Source organism: Hippocampus comes, unplaced genomic scaffold, assembly GCF_001891065.2.
Source record: "Hippocampus comes isolate QL1 unplaced genomic scaffold, H_comes_QL1_v1.1 scaffold161, whole genome shotgun sequence".
In the NCBI taxonomy this organism is placed as follows: Eukaryota; Metazoa; Chordata; class Actinopteri; order Syngnathiformes; family Syngnathidae; genus Hippocampus; species Hippocampus comes.
The window spans coordinates 444,169-456,906 of NW_017806067.1; the positions used below are offsets into that span (position 1 = coordinate 444,169).

Genomic DNA, 12,738 nt, shown 5'->3' on the forward strand with positions numbered 1-12,738 from the left:
GGGGGGGGGGGGTGAAGATAAATGCCATCTCGATTGCTGTTTATCCGCTCCGGGCTGATGTCTGAAACACAACAAAGCTTGTTGGGTCTGTCAGCTACCGGCTTCTTCTGATAAAAGAAGTTGCAAGTGTTTCCCCCGTAAAAAGCTTTTCCACCCAACTCGTGCGTTTTGTTTCTGTTTCAGGGACGATCTGTGAACAGCCGCACCAAAAGGTAAGAATATATCCGAGTGCAACATACCGATGCGAAAGTTTTTTTGTTTTTCCCCCCCGCATTTGAATCCTCTTCCTCTCGGTTGATTTTCCATCCGATGGCCGCTTTGGCGTCAGTTGACATGGCACCATCTGGAGCCCCCCCCCCCCCCCCCCCCCCCCCCCCCCCCCCCCTGACCCTCTCGCCGGGAGCAATTGATGTGCTTGGAAAGGTTCGGGTCAGAGAAACGCGCCAGTTCACCGGAGTCCAGATTGCTTTGACATTTGATGAAATGACAGCGGCAAAGTGGACAGTAGCGGCATGCGAAAATCGCAAGAGCAAAGAAATCTCCAAATTATCCTGTCTAAATATATATATCTGGTCAAATATGTGTGAGAACATAGTCCTACTCTGTGAATAAATAGATGACTTCACCCCAGACATATATTCATTATCCTCTGTGAAGAATGACTTCTGTCACTGCTGCTTCCTGAGGCGTTTCTCCATGTATATCCATTGTGTTTGTGTTACACTGCCCCCCGGTGGCCAGGGCGTGCACAGCGGAAGGAGCTGTAAAATGTCCAGTGACTTGCAAGCAAAAATTGGGCACGACGACATTCTATTGCGTGTCGCTATGCTTTGTTTTTACAGTGTGAATGGATCCAGTTTTCGTCACCTTTTTTTTTTCGGGATGGTCAAAAGCAGCATTTTGTTGCCTTTTGATGCGGTCACTCAAAGCAAGCCCGTCATCAAATGAACCTTCCGCCCCTCGCCGGTTTGCTTCTCCGCCGCGGCCGCGCAATCGGTGACGCACACTCGGCCGGCCCGATACCCAAAGCGCCGCTTCAGCACAAAGCTCTTCGACAAAGGCGATCACGCTCGCCTCGTTGAGCGCGCCCCCCCCCCCGCCCCCCCTGCCTCTTCCTTTCACCACTTTGTGATTCACGCCTTTCGTGAAAGGAATGGCTTTCAAGCAGCAGGTGTGCTCATCACCTTCCTGTGCGCGTGCGTGTGCAGCTGCAGCAGCTTGGGCGAGGAGAGTCGGCATCGCCACAACCGCCACGTGAGAGATGCCACGCCTGGAAGTCTGGAGAAGAGGCTGGAGGAGCTGGAGCAGGTTCACCACTTGATTTTTTTTTTTTCTTTTTTGCACGTGATTTCTTTGCAAGGTGATTGATGGTTTTGCAATTGGGAAAAGTCATTCAAGTGAATAGGGAAAAATAACATTCGTAATGTGCGATAATAATTTTCTGGGCTGAAAAATGGAAATTTCCAAAATCACAACAACAAATATTGGCTTACTTTTAAAATAAACCAATCCAAAAATGTGCGTTTGCCTCCTTGCTTGTGGCCCGATGATGATGACGATGAAATTCTCTTGACGGTCCGAGTGTCTTTTGATCAAGGGCCCCGCCCCTGGTCGGGGAGCACTTGTCCAGACGAGCGGCCCTCTGAGCCCGCGTCCACACTTCAAAGCCACGAGCTCCTTTTATGTCTCCGACCCGAGAGAGCGGTTCCGTTCTCGGTCACCATGGAAACGGATGAGCGCTCATCTGCAACGGGGAAGACAAATTGCTGTTTTGATGGCAAAATGAGCCCATTTTTTTTTCTTCCCAGGAGCTGGCCTGCGAGCGACAGGAGAAGGGCAGGTTGCTGAAGGCCCAGCAGGACAAAGACGACCTCATTGACAAGCTCAAAGAGGAGATGGACCTGCTCTACCGGGTGAGCTTCCACGATCACATGATCCTCCACTGATTGATTGTTGAAGGCATCGTTGGCTCAGGCACGACTACTGTTATTGCCCGCCTAACCGGGCTGCGAGGGGAATTGAAATGTTGTGGGCTTGTCTTCAGGGTGTGGCATAAGAACCGACTTGATTGTTACCAACAGAGGGCGCAGTTGTCTCGCGCCCTCCTACTTTTGGTTTGCTGCCTAAACGCGACCGTGCTGTCCCTGCAGGACCTGGACGACATCGAAGACGAGAACGAGCAGCTGAAGCAGGAGAACAAAACTCTGCTCAAGGTGGTGGGTCAGCTGACCAGGTAGAAGCCGCTTCAACCCACCGTCATCAGCGTGTGCATATTTAATGTAAATGTTTTTGTATATAAGTACCGTTTAGATGGACAGGACTGTATTATTGTTTAAAAAGAAATTCCCGCGTCTAGTACAGCTGCTTTTTAAGGACCGCTTCGCTATGCCTCGGTGGGTCACTCATATCATTTTTTACGCTTTGCACATTTCAGTGTTTTTTTTTTGGGGGGTGGGGGGTAAATCATCAACAATGTCAGGTCATTTGAATTGAAGATTTGTGTCTTTGGTTCACGCGCCTCGAATGTGTCTCCAATGAGCGGAGGGGCTTTGAACACGTCGTCAAAGGGAATGAGTTCCGCGCTGCTTCTGTCTCCGTCAACCTTTTCAAACAATCAAAAATACCCCCCGTTTTGTTTAAGCTTTTAAAAGGCACACGAGAAGGGTGTCAAGTGTTGCATTATGCATATGTGCAGAAGATGCAGTCGTTTAATAAAACTTTGATTATCTCCCTTCAGTTGCCTGGCTTGTGTTCATTACGGCTAATTGGATGTGATGATAGCGCGGCGCTCGCTAATGCAAGGCGGCGGGCGGCGGGGGTCGACGCACAGCCACACGCACAGCGACACGAATCCACCTGCCACTCATCCGATTTGGACCTCATATGCGAAACCACCATCAGGAAATCTCCCGCTAATGACAAAATGGCGGCGCATCGCTAATCGGGAGATAACAAAATTGTGGTCACAATTAATTTTCTGCTTCCATTTAGAAACACTTTTAAATAAGTGTTTGCTCATCGTACCTTGCAGGCGTTATTTCAGGCTCACCGAGTTGACGGATTTGACGGGCCGCTGTCCGTTTGTTTCCTTGTCGGCTGCAGTTGGGAAATTTCGGATTCCCCGACAGCCTTTGATCGCGGCGTAAACGCTCCGAGGGCGAAAGGCGCATCAGGCCCGAAACGCATGAACAGGAGATGTCTTGCGATAGGCTGCCCTTATCTGGTGCGTGGCGAAGGTCGACCATATTTCAGCCAGGCATCTCTGCGACCAATCTCCTCAATCTGGAGCCTGCCGGGAGGCCAGATGCCGGATGAAAAAGCGTTTGGACAGACACAACCAAGAACTCGACCCGTCTACTCGGTCTTCTTCTGGGGCGGCCGCCACCGTTTTCTGCTTCATCGTCTGAAAAATGGAGAGCCAAATGTCCGCGTTAGAATTGACGCTTAATCAGGCGGAAAACTTCCTAGCGGCTCGACAGACCCGAGTGGCCGGACGCTCTGCTGGGATTTGAGTCATCGCCTCTTTCTGATGTCACCTCTGCGTCGCCACGGCAACGGCGTGCCCCAATCGATCGGTCGCCTGACAAACGCAAGCGCTCATCTCCACGGGCAAACTTAAAACCGCCAGCCGTGCCGGTCTTTGGGCTCTCGATAGCCACCACCTTGCACAATCAAGGATCGGTCGAGCCCCACTTCGAGTTGCCGCCCGTCCTCCAGTAAGTGTTTGTCCACAAGTTCTCTCTTCCCGCGTCCCCGCCGCGACCAACTTGTTGTTTTTGTTTCTGACAGGGCAGCACGTGACGCCAGCGCGGCAGCGGCGGATGACTCACAAAGTCCCAGCCGAGCGGGGAGGCAAGCCCGCGTGAAGGTCACGTCGCCGTTGTCATGGCGTCGCCCCCGCCGCCGCCATCTTCCTCCTCCTCCTCCTCCTCCCGCCGTCGTGCCGAGTCAGCATGCCGCAGCGTCAACACACGGCGGGTCCAGACGGGCGGCCATCTGTCAGCTGCTCTTACACTACCCCGCAAAATGGCCGACGAGACATGCGTAAGTAGCGTCACGTGAGGGTCAACCGCTCCAAGTCATCCACGGAGGCAAAACGCAGTCAACATCCTCCCAAATGGCACTGAATGAAATTACATCGCGATAAGAAAAGAAAATAAATTACAAAACAAAACAATCATCTGTCAAAATTGTTATTGAAAACCAGAATTTTAAACTTGACTGAAAAATTACTGCCGGGGGGGGGGGAGAATCAATCGAGACCTCGTGAGTTGCATTGCAAGCCATGTGCAATTTCTCGTGTTTCTCCTCGTGATGTATTTGCAAGATGCGTCCGACGAGGCCGTCCGTCCGTCCGTACAGCCGGGCGTTTCCCGCCTGGTGGTGCGAGTGTCATTAGGACATGAAAGCGTGAGGTCGTCTCCTCAGGCCCATTTTCTACTGGTGGCTTTGCATAATGGCTGCCCCCCCCCCCCTTCTCAAATCCACCCCACCTCCATTAGTGCCGGCGTAACATGCGGCGATGGACGCCTAATAACACTCGCACTCTCTCCTGCCGACTTATTTCGTGGCTGTGGCGGGCGGATGAAAAGAACAAGGAAGGAAAGAAGACAGCGCACGGCGCAATTTTTTTGGACAATTTAAAAAAAAATTATGATTCTGTACAGAAATATTAGACAGTTCATTTTAAACGTTTTGTCCTAGTGTTTGTAGGTTGGAAAAGCAGTGCTTCAGATTTTGGAGTATTTTTTTTTCTATTAATTTCCCACCTGCTTGTGATTCACCTTGTGTGTTTGACAAATCTTTTGAGTGTTGTGTGCCGTGAGATCCGGTATGGGATGCTCTCCCTGCTCCGGCGCCGCAGGTGGTTCTCACCGCAGTGCATAATTACCACACTTTCCCATTCCAAAGAAAACCGGCGCCACTTTGATTTGTTTCTTTTCCAGTCAGAACGTTTTCGGTCGTCTGCCGTCGTGTGTTGCCGCGCTCTTCTGCAGCTGCACTCTGCACGTCATGTGACCCTCCGGACTAAAAATAAACCCTCCATCCCACACATCATGGGGCTGATAGGCGCGCGCACGCACACCCGTGAGTGAAGGTGATGTGTGGAACGTGGCACATACAAAAAGATCGAATGATTCGGCCTTGAGCGGCTGCGGGGGCGGCGCAACAATTTCCGAGTGTGACTGTCACCCTCTGCTAATTGACTTCCATCAAAAGGAAATGTTGACAATTGATAACAACAGGGTGATAAAAACAAAACATTTTTTTTTTCCAGATGGTTAGGCCATTTTAGCCAATCAGAAGATGGAAGAAAGCTACTTCTGGAAAAAGCGCGGCAACAGGGATCTCGTCAGTACATTTACGGTAGAGTAATTCCTAAATGTATGAATCAAACATGGACAAAATTAACTACCATTCCATCTGAGAGAAAACAAATTCAATTTCAAGTCAAGTCACATTTATTTCTCTCGCCCTGAATCACAAACAGTCTCAAAGGGCTTCACATGCCCACAGTTAACGAGCATTCACGATATTCCCTGACTTTAACTCCCAGGAGGGCAAGGAAACAAGTGAGCATTGTGAAGAAAATAAAAATGTCTTTTGTTACCGTGGGCTAAATTTCACCTTAAGTATTTTTTTTTAATTAATGTTGACTTGCATGTTGATAAGCAAGGTGCATTGGTTTGACCTGCTTCGAAATCGACGGTCAGACTTGCTACCAAGATGCTACAAGAATCCCCCACAATTCCCTGCGGCCGAAAAGAAAAATCGCCTGGATGGTGACCTCGTTGGGAACGTGTCATCAAAGCTCGCCCCGAGGCGTCTTGTTGTGCGCCTGTTGGCGGGCGCCATGACGTCACACCACCTCAAGGCAGGTGGCTCGACGTCTGGCGGGGCCGTAAGGTAAGGTGAAGACGCACGCCTGAACTCACCCTTTAAGTCATATTTTAACAAGCGAATAAAAATAAAATACAGCTTTAGTATCCCCCCGTTTGTTGCCCAGGCCCTTTGTTTGTGACCCGCCGTGCTGAATGGGTCGAACGACCGCGTGTTGACACGCCGGGCTAGATAGCATCGCTGCTTCCCGTTCTGTCAGAAATTGAGCACTCGACGCCATTTTGGCGCTGTGTTCAGATTTCTTGAATTACAAAAAGCGACAAATATGCTTTCGCTTCCATTTGCGCCCAAATGTGAGTAGTGGCAGCTTTAATTGGATTTATTTAGAGGGTGGCGCGGGAGGGGGGGGAGGTGCATTGTATGCCCGCCATTGTCAAATGGACAAGAAGAAGGCTTGAGAAATGAGGTGATGAAGTGCCCATTTGCATTTCCAAGAAAAGGGTGGATTAGTCAGTCCATTGACATGTGGCACCTAATCCAGTGAGAAAAGGCAGCAATTCCCCAGAGAATCTGCTCACGTTAATTATTCCTTTTTCTGTTGGTTTTACATTGTACGGTATTCGTTTTTTGACGGACGCATGCGCAGTATGCTGCCGCACTTGACGGTGCAGATTAAACTCAGTTAACGACGTCATGGTCTGAACATTTAGACGTAAACATTATTTAAAAAAAAAAACAATTTCATGATAAACATCAATGTGCTTCTTTCAGGGCGTTGTTGGATGACCCCCCCCGCCCCCACACACACACACACACACACACACACACACTTTTTGGCAGTGGTAGATTTGTTCGAAGGTAAACTGCGGTAATCATGTCTTCCCTGGCTGATTTCACTCAATTGATTGCCTCATTATTTTTCAAATGTGATTCAAGTGTCCTCGGGCTTCATGTCACGTAGATGGCTTCCTCTGTACTGAGAAGGCATTTACTCTATTTTTCTTGTTTTCAATACGAAGATGAACATGACCGTTTCAGTTTCGCCGCCCGCACCTCGCTTCAAACCAAACTTTGCGACCCGCTGAGTGCAAAACTGCCGTCTGAGCACATTGTTATGGCTGCAAATGTTGTGTTGCTATAAATAGATGATTGATTATTGGACTGTGGCTGCAGAGCCGTGTGACCTTTCGGAGTGCCTCGCCGAATGCCGCCGCCCACTCCGGTGTGGGTGCCCACTGCAGGGGGGGAAAAAGCTTTTCGACCCTCAAAAAGTCTGTTCACGACTATCAAGGCATCACATTTAATCTTGCAAATGTCATGTGAGTAGTTTGTACATTTTTAATACATTTAAATTCTTTTACAGTTTACATAAAATCAGAAGGATTCTATGTGATATGTATAATTGAATTCATAATCAGTTTTCTTATTTAAAAAAATATATACTTTATTCATCCTTTGATGCAAATGGATGTTGTCACTTCCCGATCTGGCCAATTCATTAAGTACACCGTAGACTCAAGGTTTTGATTGACACCAAGTTGAAGTATTTGCTTTTAATTTCTATTTGATTGATTTATTTTTTTTATTATTATTTTTTTAAGTGGTTGCAGTGGTCAACTTCCTGGAGTTGAGGTCACCACGGCGACGTGGTCCATCCCTCTTCAGCAGCCAGGCAACAACCTTGCAGGTGCTTTTGTCTTCCTTCTTGGGGAAATGAGTCTGGTCCTCATGGACAAGTTCTTACAAGTCAGCTGCGGTGGCGAGCGGGTGTTTTATTTTATTTTTTTTTATCACATCCTCTTCCCACAGCCAATCACGGTCGAGAGCTCGCTGCTGCGGGATGCTGGAGGGATTCCGAGGAATTGTTCTCCGAGTGTTGTCATCGTCACCGCCTGAAACAGATCATCATCCAGGCTCCACCCCCGAGGTCCCCTCCCTGCCTCGCTCACTCTCTCACTCTCGTCCCCTCTTGTTTGGCGCGTCGCTACCTCTCCAACTCCAGATGCCTCCCCACCAGGAAGGTGCGCCGGCCGCCGTCTGCAAGGTAAGAGCAGTGGCCGCTCCTTTTTTTTTTTTTTTTTTTCGTTAGTTTGTTTTTAATTTTGGGGGAACTTCCGAAAGGTTCAGTCTCCTGCGGCTTGTATTTTTTTTGTCCTCCGTGTGTGCTGTGGTCTCCGGTTGCGAGGGGAGACCACGGTGTTGGTGTGTGGGTGGATGGAGGGAGGTTGGGAAGCGGCTTTCACCTCCTCAATCCCATCAAATGTATTTAATTATTTTCTTTTTGGGTATTCCGTGGGACGTTTTTCCCAGCAAGGGTTACCTTCGTCTCCATCTTAAGGTACTGGTGCGTTTTTTTTTTTTTTTTTGGTCCGTACTTGTAAGACAATTCAGCAGGCCAGTAGACCGAGCGACTCAGCCTCGTTTTGCCGATGGACTAAAAATAGGTCTTAAAAGTAACCCAATATGGTTTCAAAATGTTCACTTGGAATGATGCGGTCGCAGGTAGTTGTCCTACCGTCTTAAAATACAGCGTTCAGGTAGCGAACCGCAAAACTACATGAACTTTGTGAATACGTAAAAGTCCGCCAGCTTAAAGCGAACACATGACGCAAGATGCCACGGACGGGCAAACGAAACCCGCATCGATTCGTCAGTAATTATAAACACTGAAGCGAGCGGCAGCAGCGCATGTGCACACTGTTGGCAGTCATAAATTCTATATCCTCTGCCAAGATGGATAATCATTGCAGCCTACTTTCATCATGAAATCTCCATGTAGTACGTCTACTTCCTCCTGGTGGCACACCACAAGGCGTCAAAATGAAACCGTGATCCATCAAAGGATGTTTTGATAAAGTGCAATACTGCTGAGAGCGAGTTGCCCCGTTCAAAAAGATTTGGGAGGTACCACTTTTGATCAGATCGATTCACTCTTTGAGAACGTACCTGCACCGATACGTCCAGTCCGTTGGCTGAATTACATTTTCTTTAACCCACTGACAGAAAATGGCGACAAAGTCCTTTCTTTCTGCCGCTGCCGAGTCGCCAATAGGTCAAACTGCAACAGTGTAGCGCCAACGGCTGTCAAGGGAGGACTTGATGCACGTCCAATTTTCTTTGCCTGAAGCATCAATGGCTGGTGTCCACCTAAAAATAGGCCGGGATCGGGTACTCGCCTATCCCCGGTTGGAATGGACAAACGGCGTTTCCGAACAAATGAAACCCGCGACATCCCACCCTGCGTGACTTTTCCCTCGTCTTTCTCTCCCTCCTGGGACGCCCTCTTGCTCCTCTCGGTGACGATCGAACAGCTCGCCGGGAAGCAAAGAGAAGGTGAGGAGGAGGAGGAGGAGGAGGAAGGCGGGGCAGGTGCAGCTGCTTGCAGCCAGCCTCGGGAATACATTAACCAGGAAGCTCCCTGGTGTCCCTGCGTTACCAGGTGACGGGCGCAAAAGACACCAGCGAGTCCAGAGCTCGCCGCTGAACCCCCGCCCAAGGCCGCGCTTACGTTTACGGCTCCGTTTCGTTCAAACGGGAGGGCTCGGACGATGCTATCTGCCAAGAGCACAGAAATATTTCACCTGAGAAGATTGCTCAAGGTGCCTCCACCCGCTGTCCATTCCCATTCCCCCGTGGTGGCGCTCTTGCGCACCAGACTCGTAGTTGACATTCCCTGCGGAAAACTAATCGTGCCCGCACGAACGGCGCCGGCGGCGCTTTCATCGCGGCCGTCATTTGAGGCTCTCGCTTAAGAGGAAATTGCTTGCGGCCCCGGCGCATTTCTTTAATATCCTGATTCTGAGGCGGAGCCGGTCTCCGCGCTTATTAGAAGATGAACGCGTCGCAGAGAGACGGACTGCATGCGAGGTGGAGCACCGAGCTACGTTAGCCATGTCCAGAGTAGGCTTGAAACATATTCCACATGAGGGACATACTGTACAGAAAGGTCGCTGCATCCAGTCGACATGAGACAAACGGCTACGCCAACATACTGCACATTAAACTCGATTTCGAGTTGGTGCATACGTTGCGCAATTAACGATGATGTTTTTGTGGATCATTCGCAGTACCTGCAGTTCATATGCTGCACTCGGGGTACCTACTGTAAATAAATTTGGTGCGTGGGAGTTTTTTTTTAAATTCAAGACGTTGCGCATTCGGCACGTTGGCGCCTCCTAACAAGAAATGACGCACATTTGCTATATTAGCTCTGCGTACATGAACGCGGTTCATTGGAGATACGTGTTAAAGAAGTGAGTACACAACATTGGACTGCATTCAGTGTGCTGGAACTCACTCACTGGAGTACATGACAGGAACATATGATGGAAATACCGCGCGGTGCACGGATCACGACATCAGCGACACGAATGTGCCACATCCGCGACATACGCCGTCTGCTGAGTCTTGAAAGAACGGACGCCGCTGAAACTCGACTCCAGTGTGTTCGCTTGTGCGCCGGCCGCCGCCGCTGAAACTCGCCTCTGCTGTTTGTCGCCATGGCAACCAAGTCTCCCGCCGGGTTGTAGGCTGTCACGCCGGCGCCTCGGGATCGTCCCGCTCTGGCCGAAATAGTCGGAGGACGCCGTCGGACGCTCCCGGCCGCACCCGGATTGCGCGCACCTCGAGGTGTTTTCTCCCAAAACATGTCCGCCCAGTTTCATGGCAAAACTGTCATTAGCGTGGCGCTCGGAGATAATAAGCGGGCATCTGCCGGCATTTGATATCAAGCATGTCGCGCCATCGCCGTTTCAAGATGGCCCCGATTTGCAGGCGACGCTTCGATGGGCTCTTCGCTGCCGAGCCTCCGGCGCAACTTGTCGTCTTATTTACTGTTGTGCTCAGGAGCCGGCGCGGCGATAAGCGCGCAAAATTGGCCGTCCTTTCTTATCTCCTCAATGAACGCGTTACCTTGACGCCGCCAGGAAGAGATTGCTCTCCATTTTCTAATCAGCCTCCCACCCGACGGCGACTTTGCCGACGGTGGACGCGCAGATTCACGTCGTCGCATCGTGAAACATTGGCGAGGACAAACTGTCCCATTGGTCGCGTGTGTGTAATTTTTTTTACATTTTTTGACATCTATCAATAAAATGCGCGCACATAAAAGCCCCACGTGCAGAGGCCTTGCTGATTGAAGACGCAAGAGCGAGCCGAGCGAGTCCAATCAGAGGCGGCCCGCTGTCAATCTCGCGCGTCCCCCGGAAGCCAACGCTAATTGCATATGCAAATGAGCAGAGCCGAGCGACTTTGCATCAGCTTGAGGCTTTTTTGCTGATTGCCAGATAAGCACGAATCTCCTCGTGTGCCTCGTCGCCTTAATGAAGCCGCACACCGAGCGGCTTCATTGGCGAGCATTCGCAGGCAATGGCAAAATCACACCGGAAAACAGAAATGAAAAATCTACATTGATGAGTGCAAATCATCAAGTGCGACGTTTTCTTCACTGTTGTTTTCAAAAAAGATTCCAACCCCTCGGCAGTGCCGCACTTCCTGAGGAAAGGTGTGAAGGGCAACGTGAATGTCACGCATGACGAGGCGTTGAATCCCTACCACGCGCGTACTTGTCTTTGATCAAAAATGTGCCGCGCTTATCGGCGGCGAGCACGGTGGCCGGCCTTGGCCGCGCAGGTGCGGCCAATACCGGGGCGCGGCACAGCTGAGATTACCCCATCCCGCAGGAGATGTATGGCCTCACCTCCTCTTTTGGCATCAAGTTCCCAAATCCTGCGCACCCGCGTCACACATCGTTCGGAGTCACGCCCGCTTCAAAGTGCTGATGCTGACAAAATGCGCAGCAAGATGAAAAGTTGAAATCCGTCGCGCCCTTAAAATTGGCGGAACGTCGATTCATGACACGCGGTGGGGGAAAAAGAGCGACGTCGCCGGTCGGGTGTCATTTCGGCGCTCATTTGATCTGGCGTGTCCCGTCGCTCCGTGGAGAACGAGGGCCGCTCGCGTGCGCAATGTTGAGTCAATTATAGAAGCAATTAGAATGTAGTCATCAATTATGAATCGGCCAATAATAGGACGGGATGGGAGCCGTCACCCAAAATGGGCTCGGAGAGCCGCAGGGGAAAAAAAAAATTTCAAGGGTGTGCATTTTCAAATGTGAATCCCCACTTGAGATGGACATTACGCGATCTGTAATTTTTTTTTGCGTTTCCAGCCCCAAATTTGGCACGCACGAACCATCACACACGAATCCGTTTCTTCCCTTTTGAAATGCTGCATTTCCATGACAACTCTCTCTGCTGCTGACAAACAAAAGATCATCGCGCGCTCTCCTCAGCAGGCGAGCGAGAGAAAAATGTGGACTCCCAAATGGAGCCGCTGGCCAAGTGCCTCAAATGGCCGCCACATACTTGGGGTCCAAAAGTGTTGCCGATGGGTCTTCCAACAATCCGTGTTTTTGGTGCGCCGGTGAATTTCACGGCCAAATACGAAACACCATTCGGAAGCACCTGGCAATCAATAACTTTGTCTTGTTGAGACTGTTGCTTCTGACCAGATGTGTCTCTGATTTGGGTCACGTTTGGCTTCCGCCGACTGAACTCCCACCGACTTCACGGCAAGTTGCGTCAACGCTAACCCAGCTCGTAGCGGCTCGATGTCCAATCCCGGGCGGTCTTCTTTCAAATAAATGCCGCAGACTGTGGATGCCGGCGCAGGGCGGCTAATGATCGTACGGGGCTAAATTGGATTTTGGCGAGCGGAAACGAGCAGTGGTGGCAGATGAGCGCTGATGAATGAGCGGGCGGTGGCTTGGATTGGCTTTTTATCGGCTCCCGCGGCTGAACGGAAATTGATGGGCCGTGGCGAACAGAGACGCTCTCGTCTGTCTGGAGTGCCCCCCCCCCCCCCCCCCACTCTTTTCTCTCTCTCTGGGCTCTCTTT

The 12,738-nt window shown here is 50.5% G+C and overlaps 2 protein-coding genes across 5 annotated transcripts in view; both read left to right on the top strand.

Moving 5' to 3' along the window:
- The window catches only part of pawr (PRKC, apoptosis, WT1, regulator), a 15,916-nt gene extending 13,180 nt beyond the window's left edge, over window positions 1–2,736 (top strand). For both annotated transcript variants that reach the window (XM_019893689.1, XM_019893690.1), the window contains 4 exons: window positions 184–212; window positions 1,209–1,308; window positions 1,809–1,913; window positions 2,151–2,736. In XM_019893689.1, coding sequence (XP_019749248.1) covers window positions 184–212; window positions 1,209–1,308; window positions 1,809–1,913; window positions 2,151–2,237 — 321 coding nt within the window. In that variant the 3' untranslated portion in view covers window positions 2,238–2,736. The remainder of the gene's footprint in view (window positions 1–183; window positions 213–1,208; window positions 1,309–1,808; window positions 1,914–2,150) is intronic.
- A 4,271-nt stretch (window positions 2,737–7,007) lies between these two features.
- syt1a (synaptotagmin Ia) overlaps window positions 7,008–12,738 on the top strand; it is a 53,798-nt gene continuing 48,067 nt past the window's right edge. For 2 of the 3 annotated variants that reach the window (XM_019893675.1, XM_019893679.1), the window contains exons 1-3: window positions 7,008–7,160; window positions 7,443–7,528; window positions 7,651–7,885. The gene's annotated coding sequence lies outside the window, so the exon portion shown is untranslated. The remainder of the gene's footprint in view (window positions 7,161–7,442; window positions 7,529–7,650; window positions 7,886–12,738) is intronic. The other variant, XM_019893676.1, reaches the window with a different exon arrangement.